General features: G+C 52.3%; 1 protein-coding gene across 2 annotated transcripts in view; it reads right to left on the reverse strand.

The window, feature by feature from the left end:
- Positions 1-13,730, reverse strand: part of LOC110478992 (ADAMTS-like protein 2) — a 22,212-nt gene extending 8,482 nt beyond the window's left edge. The window contains exons 1-7 of one of the 2 annotated variants that reach the window (XM_085586705.1): positions 11,925-13,730; positions 5,506-5,643; positions 3,330-3,405; positions 2,730-2,832; positions 1,924-2,069; positions 1,575-1,698; positions 240-320 (exon numbers count right to left, since the gene is read on the reverse strand). In XM_085586705.1, the coding sequence (XP_085442831.1) occupies positions 240-320; positions 1,575-1,698; positions 1,924-2,069; positions 2,730-2,832; positions 3,330-3,405; positions 5,506-5,643; positions 11,925-13,195 (1,939 nt within the window). In that variant the 5' untranslated portion in view covers positions 13,196-13,730. Of the gene's footprint in view, positions 1-239; positions 321-1,574; positions 1,699-1,923; positions 2,070-2,729; positions 2,833-3,329; positions 3,406-5,505; positions 5,649-11,924 lie in introns of both variants that reach the window. The other variant, XM_085586706.1, reaches the window with a different exon arrangement.
- Between the last annotated feature and the right edge of the window lie 2,890 nt (positions 13,731-16,620).

Consider the following 16,620-nt stretch of genomic DNA (forward strand, 5'->3'; position numbering starts at 1 on the left):
AGCCCAGCAGAAATAGAACCCCAGGCCCTGCCCCTAGCAAAGCTGGGTTCCAAGTGTCTCTCCTGGCACTGGAGATGTGGTAGCCTTGGTTTTTGGAGAGATGAAGCACCCACGTAGCTACCCTGGAGGAAATGCTCTCAGTAGCTCTCTCACAGCATAGGTGGGAGTGCACAGAGCCTCCTCCCACCTCCCAGGCAGCTGCACTGGGGTCTCCACAGCCATCCAGCTCTTCTGCTCACCCAGGATGTTTTCTGTTTTCCTGCGCTCAATGATGAGGATGTCTGTGGCACCAGCAGGGATGTTGGTGATGAACACGTAACCTGAGGAACAGAACAGAGCATGAGGAGACCCCAAGAGCAGAATAAAAATGTCTGGGTGGGAAAAGCAGCTCATGAGACAAGTGTCTTTGCAGGGAGACAGCACTGCCCTTCATGAGCAGGGTGCCAAGGACCTAAATACACGTTGCACCAGTCTGGGAACTCTCATCCCAGATCTCCTCTGAAATCCCATTAACAGATCACCATTACGGATGTCAGTCTGAGCACTGCTGGGTTTGGAGTCGGGAAGGAACTGCACAATGAAACAGTCTGGCTTTGGGGGTGTGGATGAATGTGCTTTCACACTCTTTCTGGCAAGAGCACAGAAAAAAACTTAGTAGTGATCAGGGCTGATGCTGAACAGAGGGTGGAAAAAGACCATAAGTCCCCTTAGCTCCTGACTCCATGGAATTTGTCTCAGGAGTAACATAAAAATTGACCTTTAAAGGGAGAGGAAATAAGAGGCTTTAAAAGTTGCATGGTCTGGCAGTTTGTCTTTCCCACTGGAAACTGAGATCCTCTATGTTCTGTAAGATATTATATGAGGGCTGGAATGGGAAGCCAAAACTGCACCCATACTGCTACAGAGGGTAAGACCATTACCCCTGCCCTGGAAAGGGTCCTGAGTGCTTTTCTAGGCTGCTGTTTGTAGGCAGTGAGGCAAACTAGTGAAACAACAACAGCGTGAAGTTTTGTTCCAAAACATCCTCAAACCACAATTAATTACTAATGAGCATACCACAGTCCATTCCTTCTGTGGCTGGAGGACAGGGCCACCAGGCTGCAGGGAACCTCAGCCTGATTTCAGAGGGGACTGTCCCTCAGCTGTGCCAGCCACAGGACTGGGGAAAGCAGGAGATTAAATGCAGGTTGAAAAAATGCTATGACCCTCATCATAGCTTAGGTTTCAAATGAACACGTAGCACAAATAAAAGAAGATTCATTGGTCTCTTCACATTATCTGAGGTGGGCGAGATGCCAGAATCAATAGGAACAAATAGATCCCCAGCTGCTTCCTATTTTAAACAGGTGAAGGGAAACCTTACCAGCCTAATATAGAGCACATCAAACCAATCTCCTCTGATGATTAAGTGAGAAGGACAAAACACAGGCGTTTAAGCAGGGGTGGTGGCACTCCTCAATTCTTTCCACCAAGCAGCTGGCAAAGCTCCTGCCCACATTCAAGCCAGTCCCCCTCCGTGCCAGCTGGTGGTAAGAAGTAGCAGGTGAAGTCTCCAGACTGGTAGCAGGGAGTACCTATCTGTGAGATTGCCTTTCGGAAGGTGCCCGAGACACGGTGGCAAGTGCTGCCGTCCCCTCCACACACCCTGCATCTGTCCATGGTCCGGGGCGAGTACAGGCTCCCATCGCACCCAACTGGCTGCAAAGCACAAAACAAGAGACAGTTTCCTGGGGCCAGCTTGTCTCTACAGGGTCTTTCCCTGTGTGCTTTTTTGGGGAGGTTCTGGGGGATGGTAATAAATTAATCCAATGCAAGGCCTCCGTTTCAATTCCCTGCTGGGACCCCTTGGCTTTGTGATGACCAGGAGGTCCAGCCATGCAATTCAAATCCCAATTTCTCTACTGCTTCCTCCCAGGCCCTCACCTCACACTTCCCATTGATGCAGACCCCTTGATAAGTCCTGTCCTTGCAGGAGGTGCCATCCTGTGCTCGGGCCATCAGCTGCCTCTCTCCGCTCCGGGTGGTACACTGGAGGTCACACGGCTTGTTGGAGATACTGGTGTAGTCATCTGCAGGGATAGAGGCACAGGGTCACCGGGCAGCTCAAGGTGCCCAGAGATGTGCAGTGAGGAAAGGGACCTTCCCCTTGTCCCTGCTGCTGGTTTGATGTCACCTTGGATGTTCCTGCTACTTGCGATGACACCCCAGGGCCACGGACTTTACAGCAGTGAAGGGGTCACGGTGTGAGGCTGCACTGGGGACCATGCCCAGCAGAAATACTTCCTGCTGGCAAAGCCTCTTCATTGCCATGCCCTTGTAGTGCCATCACTGTGCCCAACATGGCAATGTGCATCAGCAGATGCCAGGCCACACATAAATGCACAACAGCAAAAAAAAGGCTGTAAGAGGGCATGGACTGTGTGGGCTGGTGGCCAGCTCTGCCCTGTTCACCTAAGCAGCTGCAGATGCAGATGTTCCATATCCCCTTGGCAGATAATGGAAAAACAGGTGAGTCCAGAAACAGGGTAATATCTTAGGGGAACTCAGTCTGTGCCTCAAGGGACAACTGGACACCCATGTGAGGTCACTGTGTAGGAAATGGATCAGCATCCTGTTCAGAGCAACATGGAGCAGCCAGGAGCATCCCTCCCTTGTCCCCTAGGACTTTACTTTTCTGTGCCCAAGAAGATCCTGTGGGTGTTTTTCTGTGTGAAGTTGTGAAAACCCACCTGGATAGAGGGGCATCCAGTGGTAATAGCGCTTCCCAAAGGCTTTGGCATTGAAACTGGAGCACTGCTGCTGTTTGAAGCTTGCTGTGTTGGCTGGGCAGGGCTATGGAGGGAATAAATGCAATCAAAAAGCTCCTTATCTCACAGCCATTCTTGTGACAGCTGCTTGTCCCTGCTCCATCCTTGCAGGATGAAAATGCCCTGTCCACCCTGGAAGGAATTGCCTAAGAGAGGCAGAAAGGCCAGGCCTTTATTGCCCAGGCCCTCTCAAACAGCTGTGTTTAGCAGCCCTGCAAAAAATCCTTCCAGCAATGGGAAAAGCAGCAACAGGAAAAGCTGGAAAAACTTCGTCCCTCCCCTCACCCCACAACAAAAATGCTTTTACATCCTTTTGTTCTATCTCCTAGTGCCAAAGAGCAGAGCCCATCTCCCACATCCTCAAAGGCACATCATCCAGCCCAGGAGAGGATCATATCCTTGTCTCCATCCTCTGAGGGACCAATCCCACCCCCAGTGCTGGTGATTTTGCAGCTCCAAGTAGGACCCCCTGAGCCCCACACCCCCCAGTAAGGACCAGGCAGAATTGGAAGTGGTTCTCACCTGCTGCTGGCATAGTTGGTAGTGCTTGGCTTTACCAACACACATGGTGCTATTTGTTCCCTGAGGCATCTGGAGCCTGAAAAGCAGAACTTTCAGACATGAGCTGGAGGTTTCTCAGGTACTGAGGATGACACAGGAGTCAGGCCTGACTTACGTGGGAGAAACAAGGCAGGTGTTTCATCAGAGCAAAGCTTTCTGGATCTAGACTGGCCAACATCTCCTCTGAAACACATCTTCAGTGCTTTTAGTTGGGCTGTGATTTTAGGCTATTATTGTTTTGGGGCGGGTTGAGCAGACAGGGAGCAATTGCAGTATTGGCACCCCTGTGTCCCTTCACCTCTGAGCTCCAAAAGGGCTGATGTGACCAAAAGACAATAGAACCTGGTGGTCCATCATTCCTATGGATGTGCCCAGGATTTGCAGTGACTGGGGGAGGTGATTTCAGAATCCACTGTGCAATAGGCAGAGAGATGGTGCCTGTCAGGGGGACTGGCCACCCCGACAGATTATGAGAGAAGGCTTGGTGCAGGTGATGAACCAAAACCATAGGAGTTTCTCAACACTTGAATCTTTCACTCTGGCCAGCATGAGCTATTCGGGAGATACTGGGCTGGTGCAAAGACAGAAAAAATTCTTGAAGGCTATGAAGATATATGGAGAGTAGCTGAGACCACAGGTAAAGGCAATGCAGTGATTATCTGCAAAATAATTTAGGCAATGTGTAAAGATCTGCGGCAGACAATGGAAACTGAGGATCCAAGGAACAGCATAAGCATATTCAGGCTGGCCTGGCTGGAAGCACTGCAGCTGTGTCTCCAGAGCAATGCTTTACATGACACAGGCAGAGCCTAAATTTGCAGTAAGACTTCAAAAGTACCATGCCTTTCAGAAGCAGAGGCTTCCTGCAGACTCAGGCAGAAATTGCTTTGTGGCCATACCTGGCTCTCACTTAAGCCATTCACCTTAAAGCTGCAGAAACCTTTGGGCTGGGATTTCTCTCTTTTTAATTCAGATTTGATCCCTGGACTAAAACACCACAGCAAACCCTTCCCTCCCCAGCTGTGGAGTCAAGGACAGAGCTGGCATCAAATGGAGAGAAAAATCTCTCTTCTGGAAGCAGGCAAAGGGCAGAAGGGCTGTTCTGGCTGTAGGGGTGCAGGACAGCCCCAGGCTCCCTCCCCGTGCTGTTCCCCACTGCTTTCCCAGCTCCGTGCTGGAGCAGAGGAGCAGCAGCAGCAGAGACATCCAGGGAGGGCACAGCCAGAGGGAAGGTCCTACAGCACATCTGGACCTTCACCACGCTGTCAACCAGCTCAGCAAAAAGAAGTTTTCTGCTGCAGGAAGGAGGGCAGGTCGGGGGCCCTGGTCTGAGCTTGCTCTGCTCAGGAGTGCATTCACGCAGAAGGGAAAGCTGTGCTGCAGGCTGCCTGCTCTCATTAACATCCCAGCAGCCTGGAGCAGCAGGTCACAGAGCTGCTGGAGGAGGAGGAGGAGGAAGAGGAGGAGGGGGAATTGGTGGCAAGATAGCCCAGAGAGGAAAGAAGTTCAGGCAGCTGCGGTTCCCCTGCTCTCCCCGCTCCCACAAACTCAATCCGACTGATCCCAGGACTGTAACAGCTGTAGGGGACAAATGCAGATGCTGTCAAGTGACAGCCAGATAAATGACAGAGGGGGAAAAAACTTGCCAGCTCTGCAGGGAATAAAGAGAGGAAATTGTCGAGATGTGGCTGAGCTGGCTGCTGCCAGGAGTAAATCAAGTCCCCGTAAGGTGCCTGGCAGTATCTGCCCACATCCTGAGCACAGGAACTGGCCCCAGATCAGGGCTGGGCTGCTCAGAGCAGCCATGGCAATGAAGGTTTGTGAGGGAAAGGAGAAGAGGAAAAGAGCCAGCTCATAACCCTGTCATCTTCAGGACCCCAAGAGAAGACCAACCCCTTGCTCCCCATCAGACAAGTCAAGCTGAGTGAGTGACATGTTCAGGGAACCTGTCACCTGCCCACTGCTTCTCCTGTCACCCTTCCCCACCACTGCCCACAGACAAAGCTGCCTTCCTTCCTTCCCCAGAGGCCACAGATGAGGGAATGGCTGCCCCTGCAAACCCAGGAGGTTCAGCCCCAAACACAGGCCTGGGGCACCCCACTGCCCTGGCCAGGGCTCAGGCTGGCCCACAGCTCACCTCTGTCTCAAGCAGTGCCTCTCCTGGGACGTGACACCCCCTCCGCAGGACCGCGAGCACGTGGACCAGGAGCTCCACTCTCCCCACCACTTGGTGACTTCTTCATCCCAGGTGCCAGCTCCATCTGCTGCCTCACTACTGTCCTGACAGAAACAGAGCATTGTTAGCTGGAGAACCTGGCTGCTCTCCACCCAAGGCAGCTGTCCTGTCACCTGGATGTCTCCTAAAGGCCCAGCAGTGGGACAAAGGTGCCAGGGTCTGAGCCCTGGGGGGCCACACCAGGATCTCAAAATTAAAGCTTCCCTCCAAGACTGAGTCCTGCATGGGAAGCAGGATTCCTTGGGATCTCATGGGATAGAGAGGGGCTGTAGGGCTGGACATGTGTGGCAGTAAAAGCAGCTGCAGCCTGGCCCCACAGCATCACTCCCAGCCTGGCTCAGGAGAGAAGAGGAAGAGCTGCAAGTTCTTGGCCTTGCAGGGAAGCTGGGAGTACACAGGTGTCAAGCCTCAGAGCTGCATTTTCATGAATAACCTTCCCTTTGTGACTAAAGCGGTTCAGATCCAGGCTCCTCATCCCCCAATAATATTCAAGAGAGCTTCAGAACAAGAGCCTCTCCCCACAAACCCCACTATGTCCAGAGGAGGAATGCTCCTTCTCCCAGCACACCTTGCTGGGTCTCAGCCTTTAAATTTGGCAAACCTGAGTTCCTCTGGCCCCAGCAGGGTCCTTGCAGTAGGCTGCTGTTGGCTGTGCCTCCACAATTCCCAGCAGGTAAGCAATTCCATAGTTTAGTTGGGTTTTTTTTTCTTCCTGGCAGTATTTTCCTGTTTAGTGTCTGATGGTCTAAAAGCTCCCAGGGACTTTGGCAAACTTTTCTGTGCAAGAACTAATCTGCTGCTTAGTGAAACACAGCTGTGAGTAGTATTGAATGCAGCCCTGAGTTTGTCACAGGACAGTGACTGGAAGGGATTTATCCAGCTAAAATGCCAAGTGTTTAAATAGTAATGGACAAAAATGAATACTCTGTGTGTGTCTGTGACGTGTGCTTTCTTAAAGCAAGGGCTCAGGGAAGTTGTGTCAGTGCTACTGTTAGCAAAACATGCTGGTTTTAGTTGGTCTTGTTGTAAACAACCCTCTGCAAAGCAGAACTGATGGATGGGAGAGAAAACTCTGCAGGGTTTGCTCATCACTAAATGTGCTCTGCTCACTACTTGGGCTGACTGTCTCTTGGCTTTATGCTCTTCCACGGTGTAATAAAGCCAAAGTGCTCTTCATTTTGTCATGTAATTCCTGCCTGAGAACTTGTGCTTCCTCAGTGCCTGCCAACAGAACAGCCTCTGGGCAGAGGGGATGCAGCTGGTTTATGCAAATGGTTTTAAGTTGTAACTTAAATGGTCGAAATGTGCATAGTGCCCCTTTCTGATGGCCAACTCTGCTGCAAAAAAAGCACCATGTTACCTGATGCTTTGCTCTCCAGTGATTGCAATAGTTCATTTCAAAACAAGACAACAAAACTCTTTGTTGTACATCAGTGTTCTGGCTGGAGCTGACAGGGACCAAATGCTGTGGCCAGCAGCTGAACTGCTCATTAGGAAAACAAAATTAAAAGAAAAAGACATGTTTTTAAAAATACCTTTTACTGTTCTTCCAAACTATTATCTTAAGCAATCTCCTATGAGAATTTTTGTCTCACTGTGTATTATCATGTAAATGGAAATTCTGACTATGCAGCTTCCACATTTACAAAGGAAATAAACCAAAAGTCTCTCACTGAGAGGGATTTTCACCTAAAATCTTTCCCTGACCACTCCTATGCTTCTTTGTGACACATATTTCAAAGCTGGGGTGGAAGAGCTCTTCACAGCTGTCAGGAAGGAGAATCCCAGTGATTTATCTGGTGTCTGAGTGGAGAGCTCAGCACAAAATTGATTCTCCCATAGGTGGGGGGAAAACCAAAGCTGCTGTCTTACCTCTTCCATGAGGCACATGGACTACCTGGAACAGAAGGCACATGGGCCAAAGGCTGCAATATTTGCACAGTTTCTCCCCAAATGGCAATAAAAACTTGTAGCTGTATCCTACAAGGTAGTCCTGCCCTGAGGCTCTTGAGATCCCAGCAGGTGAGAAGGGGCAGGAAGAGAACAGGTGGAGTGAAATAGTCTGCTCTGTTTATTTACCCCAGATACAAAGTTTGTGTATTTGGAGTGGTGAGAAGCTGCAGGCTCCTTTTCAGGGTTCCTGCTCTTGGGGTGTTTTGCCTGGGTGCAAGGAGGTCAGGGATGTGGAGGCACAGCTGAGGTTTGGGCGAGATCAGCATCCCTGCCTTTGTGAGCTCCTTTCTGTGAGAATTAGGATAGGACATATCTCTGCACTGCACCTCACTGACAGGATGAAGAGTTATTGAAAGATGCTATTCAAGGAGATTTGTTCTTTTATCAGAATGTGTTCCCCCATATCCATAATCCCTGTTCCTGCTTCCTCTCTGCTGGAGGAATTAATCACTTTTCAAGCAGATTGATTTGTCTCTCAGGTTTTCCATGACCAAGCTCCCTTGCCAGACCTTCCCTAGGAGGATTTATTTTCTTGTGTAAGCAAGGACAATGCTGAGCTGTCCCCTTGGCCATGGCCCTTATGGCATGACTGCATCCGAGTCCTAGGCCTGGATAAGAAGGGGGAATTTCAGGTACTTAGAGCTGGGGCAGCTGGTTCCAATCTCTGCTGAATTTATTGTATTGTCAGAAATAAGTCTGCATTGACCATGACACACAAATGGTTCTTGTTTTTAATTGAAGATAGATACATTTTCCAAAAGTCTAAATAATAAATTAAGGACTGTGGGACGGACTCCAGAGTAGATTAACTCCTAGCTTCAGTTTCCCAAGCCTCTCAACAAATCCCAAGAGTGAATTTTGGACAAATGGATCTCCCTACCCACCTACTCCTCACGAGGGAGAAATAAAAGGGGCTGAATTTTGAACTCTTTTGCACTGTGCTGGTTATGGGAGATGCTGCAGCTGTTCTAATGTACACTTTGCTGCAGAATCATGGAAAAGGAGCAGGCTAGAAACACCAGAGCACAGGAGATGCACATGGCTCCAGCCTTTATAAGGCTGGCTCTGCCTGTGTTTGGCCAGGAGCTCTTCCTAAAGGACAGATGATTCCTTAGGTGATGAGAATTTCCATCCCTAGAAAAGACAGACCATATTCCAGCTCAGCCAGGTGCTCTCCACAAGAATTTCCCCCGAGGTGCTTGTGGTTTGGCACCTGGTGGTCAGAGAGCTGCAGCTTTTCCTCTCTGAGGCTAACCAAGGAATTCCTGTGCCTCCACACCTGTGCTGGAGGTCATGGGAGGGCTGCCCTCCCGTCCCCTCACTGGGGGAGCAGAGCTGTGCACCCCAACCTGCAGGGAACTTTTCCAGGACTAAATGCCTGCCTCCAGACTTGCCAGTATCAAAGGAACATCACTCTCCAAGCCAGTGCTACTGAAAGCTCTTTCTGCCCAAGCCAAGGCCCAGCAGCTGCTTCCCCTCTCCCCCCTGCCAAACAAAGGCTGCCACAAGCAAAAAATGCTTCAGCCCTGCACAGAAGGGTGGGCCTGGCCTGACATCCTATCGGATTTCCAGGCGGCCTTTCTGAAGTTTAAAGGGATAAAATAAGTTCTCCACTGCCTCTCTGCCATGCCTTGCATCAGCTCAGAGCTGCACTGGGTTTCCCAGAGACCTGGGAATAACTGAAATCACCGTGTCGGTGGCCCAGTCCCCCGTGTTGCTTATTGTTGTGCCTAATCTTGAGATTCATCAGAGACTGGCTCCTGGAAAAAAAGCTGTCTGGGAAGAGAGACCACAAACATGCCTCCTTAATAGAGGAGCTGGGGGAAAGGCTCTCTCTGCAGCCTTGAGGGCTGGCCCACCACTGAAGGGCACAGTAGCTGCCGTAAAATGTTCTGCTCAATTCTGTCTGAGCGTAGGACAACTCAAAACAGCAGCAGAAAATGAAATAAATTCTTCCCAGACCTTTTCTGGGGCCGTTAACTGTATGTCCTCTACCAAAAAATTTCCACGGTCCCTTTACTGAAGGGCTTCTCTCTACAGCAAACCACACCACTTACTGAAATACTAAGTAGCTTCAGATGTCTGAATGCCTGGAATGAATGGCAGATTATTATCTGGGAATGAATGACCCTGTTCAACGCCCCTGGTTTGGGTTCCCCATCTCGTTCTCTGACTAAAGCTGTGGTGATACACTCCACCAGAGCCCTGAGAAAAAAAACAATAGCAGTTGCAATTATGCCCCAATGTTTTACAAAAGAAGTGGGGTTTGTATAAAGCTATTTCTCATCCTGTCATTGTTTTACGCTATTTATGTAGACTCAATAGTCTGTGTGAGAGATTCAATACTGGAAGCATACAGAAACCCAAATTTTCCTTAGAAAAGCTGAAACAAGGTATCTGAGGAGTTTTTCATAGGGGCAGGTATCCTGAGGTAAAACCAGCAAGGCAGAATTATTTTTGAGGGATCAGGAAGAACGGTAATCTGTGGGAAAATGGAAGGGGATCCTTGTTAAGGATGTGGAATTGCAGCAGATAATTAACAAAAATCTGGACATATAATGAGGTACAGATGAAAAGCAAATTAGAAAATAAGTGAAGAGAAGTCAGTGGATAAACTACCAAGTTCTGTTCATAATCCTGCCATGACAGAAAGTTCACAGGCAAATGCTGCACATCATTACAAACCACTTCATCCAGGTCAATTAGGTAATTCCCTGCAAGCAGGATAACACTCTTATCCTGGAGCAAGCTGCTAGAAAAGATGGAAAACTGTGAAGGGGGAGAAGGGAGTGAACATGAGACATGTCTACCACCAGGTTTTGGGGAGGCATTGAATGCAGTTAGGAAGGAAGTTCGTTTGGAAGCTGCTTGCACAAATTATGGATTGAGGTTTTCTGATGCTCTTTTTAAAGTGTTTTATATGGACAACGGGAGGGCAGGAAGAATTCCCCAATGAGCATTTTGTGTGCTGCCTTGCACCAGGTCTGTGATTGGATTGCTCCGTGGGGAGCAGGGGAATCACAGGACAGAGCTGGACACAGGGCTGGTGTGTGTTTGTCCTGGGGAGCCCTCCTCCCACCTGGGGATGCCTTTGTCCGAGGTGTTGTGCAAACACAGCTGCTGGGGACAGGGGGAATGGAGCAGCCAAGGCTTGTGCACACGTGTTGATGGAGGAGTCCATCCTGGTTGCTCCCGAATTAAGGACTTCACATCTGTTTAGCTTGACCTGGCTTGCTCTGCCTGAAGCTTCTGACTTAGCCCTGCAGCTCAGGGTAAACAGCACGGGCAGCAGATGTGCAGGAAGGTAAAAACAAAGTAGGAATGAGACACTCGAGCATCAAAATTAAGACAAACCCCAGAACAGGAGACACTGCTGCTCCTCAAAGCTGAGTTATCCCCAGTAAATCTGCAGTGTCTGGTCTTCTCTGTGTCTAAAATGGCTCATGTGGGATTGCTTTATCCCAGCCATGAGTCTGGGGGTGGGTAACACAACCTAAAACCCTCTTCCTTTAGCAGAGCAGAATTCCTTAGGCAGCAGAGAAATCCAGCCAGGCTCCCCTGGAGGAAACGGGAGCGCCGAGGCACAATGCGGGCAGTGACCCGTGGAGGCAGGGGCACTGCAGGCGCCCCACGAAGTTGGGATTTCTGTCGGCCCTGCCACGGGAACGGGGGCGATTCACCCCGGCTGCGCCTCGGGAAGGAGATGGGACGGGCACAGGGGTCTCGGTGCTGCGGTGAAACAAGTGCCACGGGAGGAGGGCCAGGCTGAGGGGTCTTTGTGGAGAGAGAAGAGATGAGGGGAGCGCGGGGCTCTGATGTCTGGACAGGCACCCCATGGTTAGTGGGGAGAGCAGCTGCTCAAGTCATGCTGGGGGTGGCGCGGGGGGCGACAGGGAAGGGGAAAATCTGTTTGTTTCCAGCCCTAAACTTGAGCCAACCTTCTGCTAGGGACGAACGTGGAGGGATGAACGTGGTGGGCAGTTTCGGGCGAACCCCCAGCCAGGGAACGGCGCCGCGCCCCCGCGGTCCCTCCGGTGATGCTGGGACCGCCTCGGTGCATCCTCACACCCCCATCAGCCTTTTGTTAGTGCCAGGCACGGCAAGAGGGCAAAGCCCGATCCTCGGGGTCAGCCTGGGGAAGAGGCAACGAAGCCCCCTTGCCGAGCAGCGCACGAGTGCGGGAGGGAAGCGCGGGGATCCCGCGGCACGGGAACCTGAAACCTGCGGGGACGGGCGAGGGGCCGCGGGTCGGACCCCTCTCCGTGCCTGCCCCGCCGCGGCACCCGAGGGGAGGGAGGACGGGAAGGAAGGCAGGAGAGAGGGAGGGAGGGAGGGAGGGAGGGAGGCGCGGGGGGAGGCTCGCTTACCTTACCGCCGAGGGGGGCGGCGGCGCGGAGGAGGAGGAGGAGGAGGAGGCGGCGGGGAGCGGCGGCCATGCCGCGCTGCTGCTGCCGCTGCCGCGGAGGAGGAGGCGGCTCGGCGGCCCACCAGCGGCGGCTGCGGGCGCGGCGGGGCCCGCGGAGCGCGGCCCGGCATGGCTGGGGGAGTTAATGACTTTACAACCTGCCGGGTGGCGGGCGGCGACCCGCGGCGCGGCCGCTCGGCGGGGGAGGGATGGGGCTGGGATTGGGATGGGATGGGATGGGATGGGATGGGATGGGATGGGATGGGATGGGATGGGATGGGATGGGATGGGATGGGATGGGATGGGATGGGATGGGATGGGATGGGATGGGATGGGATGGGATGGGATGGGATGGGATGGGGGCTCCTCGGGCCCCGCCGCGCCCCGCCTGCCCCTCGCACCGCCCTGCTGATCCTTTCCGAGCCCCCGCGGCGGCCCCGGCACCGAGAGGTCCCCGCGGAGCCACCCGCGCTGCCCCTCGCTCTCAAGCGGAGCGCTTCGTTCGTTTCCTCCCGCACAAAAGTCTTTTGCTGCCCGATTCCTCCTTCCTGCCCTCTGTAGGCAAGCTCTGCTTGCCAGGGCATCCCTCTGCCCACGCTGGAGCAGCCTGTGCTCCGTGCTGGGACAGAGCACAGCATCCTTCAGGACGCGGGGAGCTGCTCTTGCTGGGATGGTGGTTGAATCACAGAATCCTAGAATGGTTCGGGTTGGAAGGGACCTTAAGAGACCATCTTGTTCCACCCCCTGCCACGGGCAGAGACACCTTCCAATATCCCGGGTTGCTCCAAGCCCTGTCCAGCCTGGCCTTGGCACTTCCAGGGATGGGGCAGCCACAGTTTCCCTGGGCAACCTGTGCCATTGCCTCCTCACCCTCACAGGGAAGAATTTCTTCCCAATATCCCATCTAACCCAGCCCTCTGGCAGTTTCACATTCCCCCTTGTCCTGTCACTCCATGCCCTTAAGGAAACGGCTCTCTTGGAGCCCCTTTGGGCACTGGAAGAGGCTCTCAGATCTCTTGCCCTCTCCTTTCTGGGTTGCTGTGCTGGTGCTCCGAAGGCAGCTTTTGGCAAGATGCTGCCAGTAGCCGTGCTGGCACAGCTCGGCCCTCCCGGGAGCTGCCTGCTGTGATCCGTGGCCACAGGCTGTGCACAAATGGCATCAGGTGTCCCGGGCGGGGCGGGCAGCAGCGGCTCCTGCCTGCCAGATGTGCGGGAGGCGATCCGAGTCCTCATCGCTGCCTCACCGAGGGTTTCGGCCTCAAGGTGGAGGGAGGGAGGGCAGAGGAAGGCCAGGGATGTCAGCAGCGGGATGTCAGCTCCTGATCAAAGCTCTCCGCCGGCAGGGACGGGCAAGGGGAGGAGGGGCCGATCTGCTCCTGACCCAGCCGGAGAAAACGAGGGTGAGAAGCACTGACAAAGGACGCGGTCGTCGTGCCTACAAAAGCAGGGAGGGGAGAAAAGCTTCAGTCCTGCCCGTCCTGCCCTGCTGCAGCCCCGTGTAATGCTCCTCCGGGGCCAGCTCCTGCCCTGCAGATAAGAAAAATCGTGGAGGCGCACGGAGGTGGGGGAGAGGCTGTGCCTGAGAAGAGAAGGGGGCTGGCTGGCTCCAGCTGGGCGAGCTTCATTGCGTCTGATCTTCTCCAGCCCCTCTCCAAAGCAGCGTCCGAGAGGAGCCCTGGTATCGCTGTCGAGGCAGGACGGGAATGAGAAGACTCTGATCAGAAGGCTGCTGAGAATAAAACTCCCATTTATTCAAAATACACCGCTTTTTTTTATACAGAGCTTCGCAAGGATCAAATTTGTTGATTCTAAAGTAAAAACAACCTACATCATTGGTGCAGAGTGCTTGACGCACAGTGATAGAACTTAACTATAAACAATGTGAACAACAAGAGATAAATAATTATTTACATTCTTTCCCAACTCTTTCCCAGGCTTTTGCCTGGCTAGAAACTCTCAGTTTCTTTCTTTGACTGAATCTGAGACCCACACCCTGGCAGGCAGGAGGAGGCTGTGCAGCAGGATGATTTGGAGAGGGGGATCTGCCTGTGAGGCTCTGCAGGAGCGGGACGGGGCAAATCCAGGTGGCCTCCGATGCTCTCCCCTCCAGGGCCCCTCCGTGCCCCTCTCTCCTGACCCTTCATGCTGGTCCGGCTTTCATCCCCTCTCATCACTCCTGAGCCTCCTGTGCTCACTGGGGTGATACTAGTGCAGTGTGGAAGGCAGAAGGACGGTGTTTAAAATGCTGCACTTGTCATTTCACATCCTGAATTCATGCAGTGTGGTTGTTTCCTCGAGGTGCAGAGGAGGTTTTGAATACTCTCAGTCAATGTGGGACAAGAATATGGGAGAGAAAGGTTCCCTTGTAGTCTTGAGACACCCCCCACATTAACCTGTGTCTGGGAAGGTTTGGTAACTCAACTGATTAAATACATCTTAATTATTGTTAACAAAGCCACCACAACTTACTCCCAGCCTCTTAATAATTTTGAATCCAATACTCTCAATTATTTTTTTTTCCTTACTGTCTTTATCCAGACCACAAAGTAAAGCTGCCACTTTCCAGTTGGGCCAGCTGGCTCTGCTGTGGGATAAGTTATGTGTGAGCAGACTGAGCCTGGCATGTGCAGCAGCCCTTTGTGCCCTTGCATTCAGCTCTGCCCTCACAAGGGGCTTTCCCCTTGTTGTTTCCCAGCTTCATGTGTCCTGTTAACAGAGAGCAGGTCTGTACTGCCACCAGGCAGCGTTTAAAGGAATCATGAGTTTGAGGATCTCCCCTGTGGTAGTGCCCATGGTTTCATCCCAGCTGTCTCTCCATTGCCAGTGTTTTCCATCATAGGATGCCAATCCTGATTGGGACTGATTCACACTCATCCCCTGCCCTCTGGAAGTTGCCTGGGGTTACTTTAACCTCTTATTTCATTGAATTTGATTCCATCAGCCAACAGTTTCCTGAAAAATCTTCCAAACACAATCAGGAGGGCGACCACAGGCCTCTGGAATTGAGAAGCTGTGCCTGTGGTTGCTGTTGCATCAGGTCCTGGTGCATTCTGCTCCCAACTCACCTGTCACAGCTGCCTTCTCATGGGGAAAGTCTTGGGATCATCATTATGGAGGTTGAGAGTTAAGAAAAATGCATGTGAGACTGGCCTGGTGTGGAGAGGTCTTCAGGCACCTCTTTATTTCTCTGTGTTCCTGCTGCTGCCCAGCCTGCTGGAGGGAGCCTGGTGCTTGCCCCAGAGCAGGAACAATTGGGCTTTTCTCTCCCTGTGAGAAGGAACCTGTGTGGTCCAGGCACTCTGCAGACACAAGCTTTGCCCAGGACTGTGGCTGATCCTTGTTTCTACCACTCTGAGCAGCCCTAAAGACTCAACTCTGTTTACACAGAAATCAGGGGCTTCCTTCAGCCCAAGCTGTCATTGTCTGGCCAGGTCTGCTCCCCTGTGGACATTGCCATGTCCTGGTTTTTGTGTCCCAGAGGTGTCTGAGTGGTCCCTGGGCTGCTGGGGCAGGGCATGGAGCAGACCTCAAAGGACTGTGAGCTGTGTGGAGGCTGTTTCCATCCCTTGTGCTGTGCTGTCCTGATGCCTCTGCATTGGCTCCGAGAGGATCCTCAGCTCTTGAGTGCCCTCAGGAGGGATCTGCAGAGCCTCTCCTCAGCCTCAGCAGAACTGCACAGTCCAGCTGCAGCAGTGAGGGGCCAGGGGGTGCCTGCCATGGCTTAGCCCCCTCGCTCTGTGGGGAACACACCTTTAAGCTGCATTATTTGAGCCTTTTCATCGCAGGCTCTCAAATCCACATCCCACAGGCTGAGGCCAAGCTCCTTTGTGTGATTCATTGTACAGCTGCTTCCCCTGCAGAGTCTGAGGTGGGAAATAAAAACAGCTTCCAGCTCCCAATATCTGCAAATCTCAATTACAATGGAGGTTTTGTAGGCCAGAAAGTGGCCCCCGAGAGAGCAGCCCTGTGCATGGAGCTGCAGGAGGGTCAAGCTGCAGATGAGCTCACAGGGGTTAAAGGAGAAATGTGGCTGAAGTGGGGTCACTCCTCTTTGTGCCCTGCCTTCTTCCAGCCCCAGTGCTGGTGCAAAAGGGTGAGAAGGGATGTGGCAGGGATGTACCTGTCACAGGGGCAGGGCTGCTGCAGCAGCACAGGCTGAGGTGCCACACCTGGGCAGCACTGGCTGCGCCACTTGGCTTTAAATGCTGAGGCTAACAAAGCTACATCTGCTCCCAGGACAGCAGCATATTCACAGGGTAATCTGATTTTGTGGTGGAGCAGTCCAGGCTGGCCTTCCAAGACTGGTTTTGCCCCTCAGTTGTGCTCTTCTGTAATTTTCAAGGTGATTTTTAGGACTGAGTACCTCGTGTCAACACATCCTTCCCTGTGGAACTGCTGCTGCAGAGATTGGGACTCAAACAAACCTCACCAGTGCACCTCTCTGCCTCTGAGGTTGTTAAGCTGCTCCCTTTGCACTCACTTTTGGATTAATTTGCAAGACTTAAAAAAGCAGCCTGGTTTTTGCATCAGAAAACAGTGAGTTTTGCATCAAAAAACAGCATTGCTGTACCTGGGGGCACTGGATTTTCATGTAAATCTTTGATGTAAGACCAAATCTCCTCCTCTGGCATCAAACAGGAGATGGGTGATGTTTACTT

This window comes from Lonchura striata, chromosome 8 (assembly GCF_050655825.1).
Source record: "Lonchura striata isolate lonStrDom1 chromosome 8, ASM5065582v1, whole genome shotgun sequence".
Classification (NCBI taxonomy): domain Eukaryota; kingdom Metazoa; phylum Chordata; class Aves; order Passeriformes; family Estrildidae; genus Lonchura; species Lonchura striata.